The 14,491-nt window shown below is 62.4% G+C and overlaps 1 protein-coding gene across 6 annotated transcripts in view; it reads left to right on the top strand.

The window, feature by feature from the left end:
- The window catches only part of BRD1 (bromodomain containing 1), a 39,850-nt gene extending 30,889 nt beyond the window's left edge, over nt 1-8,961 (top strand). For 4 of the 6 annotated variants that reach the window (XM_055327944.1, XM_055327942.1, XM_055327945.1 and 1 more), the window contains exons 9-13: nt 5,214-5,349; nt 5,675-5,802; nt 6,145-6,254; nt 6,508-6,662; nt 7,530-8,961. In XM_055327944.1, coding sequence (XP_055183919.1) covers nt 5,214-5,349; nt 5,675-5,802; nt 6,145-6,254; nt 6,508-6,662; nt 7,530-7,713 — 713 coding nt within the window. In that variant the 3' untranslated portion in view covers nt 7,714-8,961. Of the gene's footprint in view, nt 1-978; nt 5,350-5,674; nt 5,803-6,144; nt 6,255-6,507; nt 6,663-7,529 lie in introns of those variants that run through there. The other 2 variants (XR_008664801.1, XM_055327946.1) reach the window with 2 other exon arrangements.
- Nucleotides 8,962-14,491: the final 5,530 nt, after the last annotated feature.

Consider the following 14,491-nt stretch of genomic DNA (forward strand, 5'->3'; position numbering starts at 1 on the left):
TCCTTGTGCCCGGTTCATTTGCTGGAGACTCCCGTTCACGTGTCGTGGTGCTCGCCCCCTGCGGCTACCGGAGGTGGCCTGTTGGCCTCTGGGTGACAGCTGAGGAGGCAAGTGCCCGCTAGGTGGCACGACGGTTCCGCCCCCTGGGTGTGCCTGTGGTGGTGCCTCCAACGCCGCCCCTGGGCAGTGCGACTGAAGGGGTGTGTCCCTTGTGCTGGCAGCCGGCGGAGGCCTGGGGCGGTGTCTGTGCTGGCGTCTGTGCCGAGGGCTGTGCGAGCTGGCACACGGGGCACCTGTGCTCCGGCCGAGGAACCCATCTGCTGCCCCACCCCGTGCGCCCTGCGCCGCGGCCCACCTTCGTCCCTCTGGCTGCCTGGATGACTTCTGACAAGTCGTATTTTGATGTGGGAAGCTCTCATACGTCGTGTTGATCTCGTAGCAGTTCTGTTTGCGGATGTGTGGGTGGGTTAGAGCCTTTTCTCGTCTCCGAGTTGCGGGAAGCTGCGCGCGCGTTTCGTAGGCCGTCGATGGAGCTCGTGGCAGTGCTTGCAGGTCTCCCGAGGCTACCCTCGCAGCTGTCTCCGCGGGCTCAGGACAGGCTGTGCGCGTGTCGTGGGCGTGCGCCGAGTCCCGTCCCCGCGTGGGGAGGTGAGCCGGAGCGCGTTGTGCTGTCGGCCCCAGGCTGTCGGCGCTTGGACGCCCTCAGGGCTCCGCAGGCCAGGCCGCATCAGAGGGTGCTCCGCGGGCCCTGGTGGCCGTCCATCTAGGCGGGGTTCCCGCCGCCGGGGAGGCTGCCCCCAGCCCGGTGATGGTGCTTTCAGGGGCCTGTTGCGCACCGTGGCCCTCGTGGGGAGGAGCGTGCCCCGCGTCCCGCGTGTGCAGGCAGGCCATGCAGGTGTCCGGCGCTGGTGCGAGGGCTGCAGGAGCTTCCGAGAGCAGCCGGGCGGCACTGACGGGGTGTTTGCTTTCTTGTTCCAGAGTGGCAGTAGATACGGTGGATGCATGACGAGCCCCGACGCCGCCCGGGGCGGCCCGGGAGTCCTGGTAGCGCCGGGACCTGCTCAGCACCCAGGCAGGGGGCCCGGCGCCCCCTCTGGCTCCACCTCAGCCTGGCTCCCGGCGCTCTCCGCACGCCCTGGATCGCTCGCCCGAGGGCGGGCTCGCCTCTGAGGACTCGAACTATTCTCAGCCTTCGCTTTTCCCAAAGATTCATCTGCGTGCTCTGCCTTGTAGGGGTTTTCCTGGGTCACACCGCCCGCTCCAAGGCTCCCACGTACCCGTTCACGTGGAGACGCTCGGCCGCGGGCCTCCCTGCTCCGAGCTGCGGGTCGCGGCGGGCCGGGGTCAGGGCCCCGAGGCGCTCTGTCCTCTCGCTTCGTCCTCCGCGACGCTCACTGTTCCCGGCACGAGCAGCTCCTGGCCTCTGCTCTTGCAACGCCCGCTGCGTGCGCGTGAGAGACACAGAGACACAGAGAGAGATAGTGAGAGACACAGAGATGCAGAGAGACAGAGACAGAGATAGAAATGCAGAGAGAGACAGAGATACAGAGAGAGACAGATGTAGACTGAAAGAAAAACAGAGACAGACTGATTGTGAGAGACAGAGACAAGGTAACAGAGAGAGACCCAAGAGATAGACAGGGAGGCAGAGACAGAGTGAGAGAGATAGACACAGAGACTGAGAGATGGAGAGAGAGAGAAACCCACAAAGAGACCCAGAGACAGAGTGAGAGACCGAGAAAGACAGACTGAGAGGGGGCCGTGTCCATCCTCAAGCTCAGGTTGGAGGCCGGTCTGGCCCCCCAGTCAGACTAAATGGCTTTTTCGCTGTTTTCCAGGTTCTCAGTGTAACTACTAACATGCTGGGTGGTTCGGTCTTTGGATCCTAACTCTTTTCTCTTGCTCGACTTGGATTGGAGCTCTGCTAAGCGCTGGCTTTGGAACGCAGAAAGATCACTGCATCCCTGGGGTTCACGTAATTCTTGTGGAGGACGCTGCAAACGTCGTTCAGTCATCTTCCAAACCCCCCCCCCCCAGCCCACGGAGGATCGGCGCAGGTGCTGGACGGCCGCCTGCTGCCCCTCCCCGAGCTGGCCGAGCTGGCCGCCGCTGGCAGGGATGACTCCTCCGCCCACCCCGACCCCGTGGGTAGGTGTGAACGATGCCGAGGGCGGCCTTAGAGCCTGCGGCGCCTCCAGCGACGTGGATGGAGATTCCGATCCTGCCTTCAGCAGGCACAGAACTGGGCTGAAGGGACCAGCGGTTGTGGGTCGGGCGCGGGCACAGCTGGAAGATGCGCGAACGCCTCTGCCTCCCCTCGCTTGTTGCCTCTTTCTTTCATGGGTTTCTGGCTGGTGTCCCTTCTCCCCTTCTCCTTCCCTTACTTCCTGCCGTGCCCAGAGGGCAGCTCTGTCTCTGGTCACCATGCGGAATGTCGGCAGGAGCGGGAATCCCACCCGGGGGCCTGGAGGCGGCCCCTCCGTGTCAGCCTTCCCCGTCACCACCGCTTCGAGGAGCCGGCCTAGGCAACAGCAGCAGGGTCCTGGGATCCTGCTTACTGTGTTTTTATGGAAAGGTTGAAAAATCACCCCCAAAATGCAATTTTATTGCCAACAGGACAAATAAAAACATGTAAACAAAAAGAACGGGTGGCCCTAGCACTTGAGGCTGAGTGCAGTCACTGTGCCCAGCAGCCTCTGAAGCTGGTCCCACGTCACGCTGCGGATGGTCAACCTGGGGAGCCAGGCAGCAGCCTGGGCAGGGGCAGGCAGAGCACTGGCGTCCACCCGTGTGGCCCGTGGGGGGGTGGGGAGCTGGCCCACTGTGCTTGCTCAGCCACTTGCAGGCGCCAGGCCGAAGCTGCACCCCAGGGGAGCACCGGGTGTCCCGCTGGCTGGTGGGTTCACAGTGGAGCTCGCGGCTCAGGAAGCTTCTGGGGTGCTTTGCCTCGCCACTGCTGACCGGCCCTCCCGGGAGGCCCCTTGAACACCCTCCCCACCAGGCTCTCGTGCACCCGGGGTGTCGCGCCTGTGGAGGCAGAGATGGGGGCTAGAGTCCTGGGTGCCTCCCGCTGGAGGGTGCCTGCCTTTTCCACGTGGCCACCTTGTGTTTTGCATGTTGCGGCGAGCAGACCTAACTTCCAGTGTTGACAAAACGTCTTCTCTCTGAAGTAGTTGCCGAGGGCTCTTGTGTGCATGGTTTTTGCTAGGAGTTCAGGTGCCTGATGGACGCGTGCCGTTTGCGAGGGGCTCGCGGGGTCCCTCTCTGTACAGACCCCAAACCTGGTGTCCCAGCAGGTCCTTGCAGGTGTCTCGGGCAGGGCGGGTGGGCTCCATGGGCCACAGCAGCCGGTGGGCCCGCTGGGGAGGGCGCGGAGGGGCTGTGGGTGCGCAGGCTGGAGCCCTGGGCCCGGCGGTCTCCTGCTGGTGGGCTGGTCTGTCGTGCGTGCGAGTCCGTAGGCGTTGGGTGACATTTCCTGGGTAATAGATGGGCGTGGGTCTTCTAAGTCCCCAGGGAGGTCGACGGAGACAAGCTCGCTCCTTTCTCAGCGCCCCACATTTTCGTCCTTCCTCCTAGCGTCACTTGGAGAGCACGGCTTCGGTGGGCGGCCTGGCTGTGTGTTTTGGGGCCGCGGGGGCCGCGTTTCCTTCCTGGATGCGTGTGCACAGGCGGTGGGGCTGTGTGCCTTCTGCCCGGGACGCTCTGGGATGGGCGCCGTGTGCTCTGTGCTTGCTTCTCCGAGCATCATAGCCCGGTTGCCGGGCAAGGCGCAGCGCCTGGAGGTCGAGGTGGGCAGGTGCCCGCGTGAGGCCATCCAGGGGCGCAGCCAGCTCCACGCAGGCCCTGCACCGAGCGGCTTTGTGGCGGCACGACCTTGTGGCTTGGACTGTTGCCACAGGGCCAGTCGGATGATGTCCTAGGGCTTCCCCTGAGGGCGCAGGCGGTGGCCTGGTGGCCTCACTGCTGGGTCCTGGACGCGTACCTGTGGGACTGTGGCCCCTTCTCAGAACTGGGTCCTCCGTCCTTCTGTCCTTTGGGCTGGGTGGGGCCGGCTGTCTCTGAGTTGCGGTCTCTGCTGCCTTCGGTGCCTCCTGGGACCTGATGGCTTTGGGGTCCCTGGGTGCTGCTGCCGCCCTGACCTGCTGGCCGGTGGTCTCGACCCCTCGGCGGCGGGACGCGATGGAGCCACTGACACCCGGATGCTGTCACCGCAGCTGTGGCTGTGACGCGGGGGTTCCGTCCACAGTGAAAATACCCAGTTTCTCTTTAGAGCCAGTGGTGCCGAGTCCCTCAGAAACAGGGCCCGATGTCTCATGAACAGAGTTGAGAACGTGTGGTCTCACTTTGCGGGCTGGGCGGCACAGCCACCCGCCCTGTGTGCGTTCATGTCGTAGCCGCCAGCGTCCTCCCCGCGCTCGCGTAATGTGGCTCTGCCGCTGAGAAAACACGACGTGTTAAAGCGGGTGAGGGAGCCCTGTAGTCTGGGCCGCTCCTCCAGACGCACTTGTAAAGAACCCGGTTGAGTATTTTTTTAAGCGCGGGATTGAGATTCTTTCTGGGAAGAAAAACGGGACCGACTCTGCAGCCGTTGCACCGAGAGGGGGCAGCGTGGCCCGTCCTGTCGTGGCGTCAGGGACGTTGGGCTTCAGGAGAGGAGTCTGGCTCAGAGAGTTGCTGTGATTGTAGATGAATTGTGTTTTGTTCTTGAAAACCTGAGAGCCGCCACCCCTGGTGGCTTCTGGCCGCCCCGGCCGTGTGTGCCGTGCCCGTGGTTCGGGGCTGGGGCCTGGGCTGCAGAGCCTGTGTTCTGGTTTCAAGCATCTCGAGTGTTTCTGAGGTGCATGCGTTTCCTGCGACCTCAGCCCCACGGAGGCTCCCACGTGCGGCCCCGTTCCCGGCGAGGGGTCTCATCCCGAGGACTTGGTCCCAGGGCAGGGGCTTCGGGCGCGCAGACCCTTTGATCTGGGAGGGAGGAGCTGGGTGCCCCAGGCTTTGCCTTGGGGAGCTGGTTCAGTTGCTTTTCCAAGGGAGGCACTTTGCTGAGCCCCGTGCCGGGGAGGAGCTGCTGGTGCTGGTGCCCTCGTGTCCCTTGGGAAGCGCTGCCGTGTGTCCCGCGTCGTGGGCGCTGCGGGGGTGGGGGCGCGGGCATGGCCTCGGATAGGGACGGCTCTGCTGCAGTGCAGGACTGAGGGGTCTGTGTGCCTGTGTCGCAGGTCTCACCAATGGCTTTGGGGGCGCACGGAGTGAGCAGGAGCTGGGTGGCACCCCTGGAAGGAGAGCTGCGCCCCGACGACGCTGCGCCTCGGAGTCTAGCATCTCGTCCAGCAGCAGCCCGCTCTGTGACTCGAGGTGGGCATGCCCTGTGAGCTGGCCCGTCCCCGCCACCCCCACCGGGGATGCTCTGTCCTGCTCTTCAGGGGCCCTGTCCTGTGCTCTGTGACGTTTACCTGAAAATGGGAAGTAAAACCATTTGTAAAACAGGGACAGGTTTTGGATATGTGGTTACAGTTATTGTTTTTTCCGCCAAAGTTCTGCCCTGATTTGGGGGTGACCGGTGCAGCCCCATCATCTGCCCTGTGGAGACCCCTTTGTAACAGGCCCGTGGCCTTTGGTCACCGGGCGGAGCCGAGGGCCCGGAGCGCTTTCTGACCGAGCTGCGCTTTCCATCCTGCAGCTTCAGTGCACCCAAGTGTGGCCGGGGCAAGCCCGCCCTGGTGCGCAGGCACACGCTGGAGGACCGCAGCGAGCTGATCTCCTGCATTGAGAACGGGAACTATGCCAAAGCGGCCAGAATCGCAGCGGGTGAGTTGGGGCCCCGTCCTCCTCCGCGGGGCAGTGCGCCGGGACGTCGGTGCAGCCGGCCTCTGTCCCCAAGGTGTTGGGGGGCTCCCCGCACACAGGGACACTTCGTCCTGCATGTGTCGTCTGTTGTGTGGATGGTCCCTTCTCAAGGTTCCCTGGCCATCGGACTCCACGGAGGCTGCCCCTCGTGGGTTCCTCTGTGATTTGCAGCCTTGCGTGGGCTCCCCGGGTTCCAGCCTCTAGAGGACTGTGAGGGACCCGCTGGGACTCCCGCAGGGGTGGCCTCAGGCCGCACGGCACCCCGCTCTCCTGCTAACTTCTCGTGTTTCCTTCCCTGTGCAGAGGTCGGTCAGAACAGCATGTGGATTTCCACCGATGCCGCGGCCTCCGTGCTCGAGCCTCTGAAAGTCGTGTGGGCCAAGTGCAGTGGCTATCCCTCCTACCCGGCCCTGGTGAGCCTCGGGGTGGTGGGTGTGGGGCCCCGGGGGCTGCCCCGTGGGGGTCAGGGCACAGAGCCATGTGGCCATGTGGCCCTGGGGCCGGGTGTCCCGTGAGCACCTGCCGAGGGACATGCACGCAGGTGTCAGGATGTTGGGAGAGCGCCTTCGAAAGCCCCCTCAGGTGGGGGCCGGAGGACAGTGCTCCAGGGTGCAGCGGGGGGGGGGGGGCTCTCACACGTGACCCGCACGTGTCCTCCCTTGACAGATCATTGACCCCAAGATGCCGCGTGTGCCTGGCCACCACAACGGGGTTACCATCCCGGCCCCGCCGCTGGACGTGCTGAAGATAGGCGAGCACATGCAGACCAAGGCTGATGAGAAGCTATTCCTGGTTCTGTTTTTCGACAACAAGAGAAGCTGGTGAGTGCGGGTGCCTGGGCTGCACAGGGACAGGGATGCTCTGATGGCATGTGGGGCTCCGCGTGCACAGAGATGCATGTGAGCGGCCTGCGCTCCTGTGTCCTGCTGGGCTTCTGCGGGTGGCCCAGGCCCGAGGGCACCGGGCTGACCGCCCAGCACCTGGCCCGATCTCGCTCTGCTAGCTCTCCAGGCCCTGCTGCTTTCTTCCTTACCTGTTGTGGGTCCAGGTGGGGCACTTGGGCATCAGCTCCCAGACCCCTGAGCTCTGCCCAGAGGCTCTCCCTGCCTCAGAGCCCAAGACGTGGGCTGTCCCCAAGCCCTCCGGAGGTGGGTGTTGGTGTTTGCATGCGCGAGGAGCTGTGCCCTTGGCCCTTCTCCGCCTGGAGAGCTCCTGTACCGACCAGGGGCTCCGTGTTGCAGAGGCGCTGTGCAGGGCTGGGCTAGGAGGTGCGGGCACCGCCAGCGTTGGCAGGTGCTGCTGGACTGGTTGTGCGGCCGTGAGCGCCTCCTCACCCCGTGGAGGCTCAGGCCCCCGTGTGCCGTCCGAGGGCTGGTTGGCCTGCTCGCTGTGTGACAGTGCATGTGGTGTCCCATGTGCACGTGCACATGCATGGGCGTGTAAGCCCGTGTCCACGCTCACTGGGCTGTCCGAGTGCTGCTGCTGCTGGAAAGCGGCGGCCCCAGGTCAGGGTCGTGGAGGGGAGGTGGCAGCGGCTTGGATGTCCCCCCGTCCCCAAGGCCCCACCTCGGGCCTCCCCGGAGCGCCTGGTGTCCGCCGCCTGTCCACCCCTGGGAGCTGCCAGGCTGCCGCGTGAAGCGCCTCCAGGGAGCACTGCTCACGGTTCCTGTCTTTTCTCTTTTCCAAAGGCAATGGCTCCCCAAATCCAAAATGGTGCCCCTTGGCATGGACGAGACCATAGACAAACTGAAGATGATGGAGGGGCGGAACTCCAGCATCAGGAAAGCCGTGAGGGTCGCCTTCGACCGCGCCATGAGCCACCTGAGCCGCGTGCACGGGGAGCCCAGCAGCGACCTCAGTGATATCGACTGACCTGCCCGCCCCCCGTGGCCTCGTCCGTAGTGGAGATAAGCTGTACATGCGTGTATATCGTTCCAGACTTAACTTATTCTGATTTCCGGGCCTGGTTCTTTCCTTCTTCCTCCCCCGGGAGGGCAGGTTTTATTTCCACGTTCTCTGTGAAACCATCCCCGTCTGGGCACTCTGTGAATGGTGCGGGCGTGTCTCCGGCTCTATCTGTGTCTGTCACAGGCCGTGCCGGAAGGTCTGCCCGCGTCACTTTCTTTGATCTGTAGCTTTTTTTTAAAGACTTTTGAATGTTTAATAATTTTGTAAATCATACTCTTTACACGGAGTACCACTATTTAATAAGACGGGATGTAAATTTACAATGACAAATGTGTATTTTAAGAAAGAAAATGACATTATTTTGATGGTACTTTGTGGAAAGAGGTGGAGAATAAATTTATGCTGTGTACATCACTTGCAAATCACCAAAAAACACTCCGCCGCCCCCCGTGAGGGCCGGGGCAGGCGCCTCCTCCGGGTGTCGCCGTCCTCCCCGTCTGCCTCCAGCCTCCACCCGCCTGCCCTAGCCTTCCACGGGTGTGCCTCCCAGCGGATTATTTATTGTAGAAAGTGTATTCATTTGCTTTATAATGAAAAATAAATTTGCAGAAGTATATTGATATGCATTTTTATACGGGCACATAAAGATCCAACTTGCTTTGGGAGCAGGATGTGTTGCTTGTTGTGTAAATGACTCTGGCAGTGTGTTCTTTGATTTTGTAACTTGTAATCTTTTGTTTACAATGGGGGCTTTCTGTAACTTGTTTTAATTTAGAACACTTTGGTAGCAATAGAAACTTTGGATACATTTTTGTATGGTACATGTGATGTATATAGAATTAGTACTTTATTTTTATTTTTAAGAGGTAAAGCATTATGTTAGGGGAAAAGGTAGGGTGGGTTTCCAAAAATGCGGTTTTTATATTAAAAAATAAAGTCAAGATTTGGACGGTGTGGCCACTTCATTCCTCCCTCACTCGGGCGCTGGGCAGGCTCACGGCAGCCTGTCCTGCCGGCTCATCCAGGCACGGGACATGCCTTCATCTTAAAGTTGTCATGGGATGGCATTATTTATTATTTTACCTAATCATATTTTTATTTTAAGCTGGTAGTTTTAAAATTTTTAAATGTTTTTTTTTCCCCCTTCAGTCTCCATTGTTTGTAACATCTCCATAGAAACTTGAAAATAAAACGTCTTCCTTTGATAGCTTGTCCTGTGTCTGACGGACGCTTTGTATGTGCCGTGGTCCCCGAGGCCCGCCCAGCCCTTGGGCCGGGACGTCGCGGGCGAGGATGCGGTGGCGGCAGGAGCCAGGTTGGCACCGGCAGGTCCCACTGGAGCCACGACGGGCAGGTCCCCTGGGAGGTGCGGGGCCACGGGGAGGCCGCTCACGCTCACGCTGCAGGGACAGGGCAGGGCGGCTGGTTCCTGCCCAAGCAGCCGTGCCCCTGCCCCTGGGCCCTCTGGGCCAGTGGGTGACGAGGCGCTGGCCCCTGGTTGGTCGCCTCCCGGAAGGGTCCATGCTTGCCTGGGCCGTGGGTGTGGGCACCGATGGTCCGCACCCGGGAGCACGCTGGGCCCTGTGCCCGGGAGGTGGGTCAGCCTCGCCCGCCCTCTCCCCAACGGCCCAGGACGCCCCGCGTCTCCTGGGCCCCGCACCCCCCAAGGGTCCTGGTCGCCTGTGGCTTGGCCTTTATCCTTTCTCGAAATGTTCCACGATGTAGGAAGCTGTGTCCAGGAGTCGTCCTTCTGTCCTCCTGGAGTCCGAGGCTTGCCTGTTCCTACCTCAGGCCTCACTCCGAGAGGTGAGGGGGGCCGCCAGGGGGAGGGGGGCTTCCCCGGGGCTGGGGGGCAATTCCTTCCATAAGGAAGAGGCTTTGCTGGTTCAATGGATTTCCCGGGCCCAAGTGCAGGCTGCTTAAGGCAGGGCGCCTGTGTGGGCCCGTGGGCTCTGGGTCACGGTGGAGTGTCCAGGCGGCAGTCCCGGGCCTCCCTGCTCCGCCCGCCCCATGCCCATGCCCCTTGTCCTGGAGGCAGGCCCCACGCGGGCAGGGCTGCTGATGGGCCCGCAAGCCTCTGGGAGCTTTGGGGCACGGGGTCGCAGGGAGGGGGCAGCTGGGGGCATCGCGGGCCCAGCACAGGCCGGCTGGAGGCTGGCAGCCTGGGGCAGGTGCAGGTCCCCCCGCCCTGTGCGCCCGCCACCCGCTCTCTTTCCCCCTGCAGTAAATCCGGTTTCGGGTTCTGTGGTCTTCGGGTTGCCCAGTGAACACTGGAGGGCACTGGGGTCACCGGGGGACACTGGGGGCACCAGGGGACATGGGACACCGGGGGGCACTGGGGCACTGGGGGACATGGACACTGGGGGACACAGGGGCACCGGGGGACATGGGGGACACTGGGGGTCACCAGAGGACATGGGGGGATGCTGGGGGGCACTGGGAGACAGGGGGGACACCGGGGGACACTGGGGGCACCGGGGGAGACTGGGGCATACTGGGCACCCAGGGGTCAGGCAGCATGTCCTCGCCAGGCGGCGAGGCTCTGCTCTAAGTGTGAGGGAGCCAACCACAGCCCGGCTCCTCCGCAGGGTGTCCAAGGTGGCGTAGACGGAGCCCCCTGACCTCCACCCTCCTGGACCCTGGCCAGGCCCCCCCAGCTCAGTCGGTGGAGCTCAGGGTCTCCCCACGGCAGACCAGATCCCTGTGCCCCCTCCCGGGTCGCGCCTTCTCCAGGGCCTCCCTCCCCCGATTCATGTGCTCTGGGGTCTCCACTTGGGGGGAGCAGGGAAGCGCTTGTGGCCGAGACGCCCACAGAGCCGCCCCTAGCCCCAGGCCCCCTCGCGGGTCCCCCGTGGCTGCCCGGAGGCCAGGAGCCCCAACCGACCATGCGACCAATGTGAAGTGTCACCTCGGGGAAGCGGCCTCCGAAGGAGGAGGAGAGGTCTTTCCTGCTGTGTTTCCTGCTGCGCTGACTGGAATGTGGACACGGTGGATGGAGCTGCAGCAGCTGTTCGGGGTCAGGATAGGGGAACCTGGTCCCCGGTGGGCACACAGCTTTCCCGGGGATTTGTCCTCTGTCCGTGACAGAAACGTACATTTATGCCCCTTTAAGGCCACACTTATTTCTCTTTAACAGCAGGTAAATTTCACATGGGTCCAAGTGAAATAATTAAAATTCCAGAACAACATCACTGGGTGACTATAACCACGGAGTGGGAGCGATCCCCTAAGTATGACTGTACTTCCGGAAAGTGTGAAAGAAAATAGTAACGTATTTAACAACGTGACATTAAGAAGCCTGCGCACGTGTGGTCCCCTGGACCTGCTAGTGCCCACGGCAGTCGGAGTGTTTGCCACTCGAACCGCGGCAAAGGGGCTTTTCCTTAACAGCTAGGGGTCTACAGTCCCTCCAGCGGTGTCGTGGTTACAGTTTATTCATGATTCCAGGGGAGGCGCGGGCTGAGGGAGAGCCCAGGATCCGCCTCGCGGGGCTGCTCCGACCCGAGGCCGCCACCTGAGCCCACAAAGAGTCTCGCTCAGCGACCACAGCGCCAGGCGCCCCTGCACATCATCCTCGGGGAGACAACGGGACAGGAAGCGCGGGCAACTGGGTCTCACTGCTCAGGATGGGGAGCAGAACAGCTGCGAGGACCCCCCCCCACCCCGCCCCGGGGCCTCGGGGCTCCGAGGTCGAGGCTGCTGCGGCTCAGCGCCCCCGCACCCCCAGCACCGTCCCACCCCGGAGCCCAGGACCCGCCGTCCACAGCGTCTGCGGCCTGCACGGGGCCACCCCTCCCGCCCTTGGCCTTGGCCTTCTGCAGCTGCGGTTGTGGGAGGCTGAGCGGCCAGGGCCGAAGGGCCCATCTGGTGCCCTGATGGGGGGCGGGTCCCGCCGCTGTCCCCCGCTGCCCGGGCCTCCGCGGTTGTGCACCAGCCCACAGCTGCGGATGCGCTGGCTGCAGCCGCGGGCCCACTGCCCCGGGGAACCTGCGCGTTTGTTTTCGTTCATAGGTGCTCGACTCCTCTGATGCCCCAAGTGAAGCGGCCTCCCACCAGGCAGGCCCTCCTCAGGCCTCCCGTGGTGTGAATACCAAAGGGCCCAGAGCTGCGGGCTGTGGCTGCTGGATCTGGCCCCCCCCTCCCCGGCCCAGGTGGGGATCCATGGCCGCCTCCCCACACTCTGCTCCTGGCGCGGGAGCCCTGCACAGCTGGGTGCAGGCTGGGCCCCTCTGTGCCTCGAGGCTGGCTCTGACGCAGGGCTGCTCAACGGATGGGGGCCCGGCATCTGGGGGTCCTGGGGGTCGGGGGTGGCCCAGCACGGGTGGCAGGTGCCCAGTGACAGCGACTTAGCCCCTCACTGCCTGAGCCTGGCCCCGGGGCTGCCCGCCTCCAACCCAAGTTCTGAAGGGCTGGTCCCAGGCTGGGGGCTGGGGGAAGGGGGAGAAAACACTTTGCTGAACTTATTTTGTTTCATTATGAAATATCTTATTTATTTATTTATTCAGGAGAGACCCAGAGAGAGGTAGAGACGCAGGCAGAGGGAGAAGCAGGTTCCCTGCGGGGACCTCGATGCAGGACTCGATCCCAGACCCCGGGGTCACAGCCTGAGCCAGAGGCAGGCGCTCAACTGCTGAGCCCCCAGGTGCCCCTTTTGCTGATTTTATAAAAAATCCGAGCCACAGAAAGCTCCGCCTGCAGGGTGCGCGGGGACGGCCCCCCAGCCCAGGGACGGCGGCGCCCCGGCAGGTGGAAGGCCAGGCCGGTGGGCCCTCGCCTCGGCTGCGGGCCCCGTGGGAGGTTGGGCGGCCGCTCCGGTCCCCCCGCCAGGTTGCCACGTTAACCGAAAAGGTGTGACATCCTCTTTTGATGAGAAGAGGAGGATTTATCTGGAACCCACCGGCAGTGGGGCCGGAGCTAGTTCGGAGACGCGGGAGGAGGATATGGCCGAAGGCGTCCGAAGGCCACGGCTGTCCTCCCCGGACAACGTGCATCGTACTTCATTCGTGTCACCACCTTTGAGCTGTGTTGGCGCCATTGGCCACCAGAGCCTGTCACCCCCACACGACCCACTTCTCGATTTCACTGTCATTGTCTTTTAATTAAGTCATGTTGTCAATGGCGTTTGCCGCCAGGCTTACACTGCCCGTCTGAGGACGTGGCCCTGGGAACGGCCCGCTGGGGCTGGGGAGCCGAGCACTGCAGCCTGCGGGGCCCCCCGTCACCCCCGCACACCTGCCTGTTGTTCCACTGTCAGGGATGGCGGACCCACCCTCGTCCTGCTTCCTTCCCGCAAGGTCTCAGACGCCAGCCCGGCCGGCCGCTCCTGGGGCTCCATGCATCGAGCCGCTGGTGAGGGCCCATGGCTTTGGCTGGGTTGCCCTCGGCGCCACTGAAATTTCTCAAGGCCAAGGCCTCTGAACCCTGGGCTTAGCCACCAGCCGCCTGAGCAGTTGTGCGGGGGTCCTTTGCTGTCAGACTAACTGCTCAGGCGACACACACTTATTACCTCCGGGTTCCCGTGGGCAGGGTCCACGTGAGCTGGGTCCCTGGCACAGGTCTTGAGTGGCCACGGTCTGGTCGGGAGCTTGGCTGGGGAGGCCGGGCTCCATGCTCGCTCAAGTCCTGGCAGAGTTCAGGTCCTTTCTGCTGCAGGACCATGGCTTCGGCTTCTCACACGCTGTTGGCCAGAGACTGCCTCTTGGTCCCAGCACGTGGCCGCTTCCTTCCACCAAGGAGAGAGCAGCCCAGGAAGGTGGGATCACAGCCAGCGCAACTCGAGCACAGGCGCAGAGCCACGTACACTGTCCCGCCTATCGTAGTTTCTTGGTTAGAAGCAAGTTGCAGGCCTCACCCACACTCCAGGGGAGGAGGCCACACAAAGGTGTTGTACCTGCCTGCCGAGACCCTTCAGGCGAGTCTTACCACCCGGGGGTTGAGTCCTCGGGCACAGCTGCATGTGCCTCCTGGGGATGCAGAGGCTGAGACACCCCATGCCGGGTTTGCCAAACTGGCCTGAACCTCACTTCCCCTCCGGCCTGCCCCTCTGCCCTGCCTGCCACACTTTCGGATCTTTGCTCTTCATGTTGCCTCTCCCTACCATGCCGTCCCCTCCTTGGCTGCCTGACCTGCTAGCAAACGTAGACATGTATGTGCCTAACAATCGGGGGTCAGAATATAGAAGGCAAAACCTGATTGAGCTGCAAGGAGTGATGGGCCTGTCCTCTGTCGTAGTTGGGGGCAACCACGCCCTCTGCCAGAAGTGGACGGAACCCTCAGGCAGGAAGTTGCAAATACAGAACCGAATTCAACAACACCATCAACCCACTGGATGTAAGTGACACCCGTAGACCACTTCATCCAACACTAGCAGAACGCACGTTCTTCTCAAGCTCACATGCACGTTTGCCAAGATGGACCACACTCAGGGCTGTGACAATACCTGAACAAAAGCCTACAGATCACACAAAGCTTGCTCTAGACCACAAGAATTAAACTTAGAAATCAATCCAACACCAAAAAAAAAAAAAAAAAAAAAAGAAAGAAAGAAAGAAATCAATCCAACATAACGCACTTAAGAACCTCCTGATGCTAGGAATTCAACTAGAAATCAGTAGGAGAGGGCAGCCCCAGTGGCTCAGCAGTTTAGCGCTGCCTTCAGCCCAGGGTGTGATCCTGGAGACCCGGGATCGAGTCCCACATCAGGCTCCCTGCATGGAGTCTGCTTCTCCCTCTGCCTGTGTCT

Source organism: Nyctereutes procyonoides, unplaced genomic scaffold (genome assembly GCF_905146905.1).
Source record: "Nyctereutes procyonoides isolate TBG_1078 unplaced genomic scaffold, NYPRO_anot_genome, whole genome shotgun sequence".
NCBI lineage: Eukaryota > Metazoa > Chordata > Mammalia > Carnivora > Canidae > Nyctereutes > Nyctereutes procyonoides.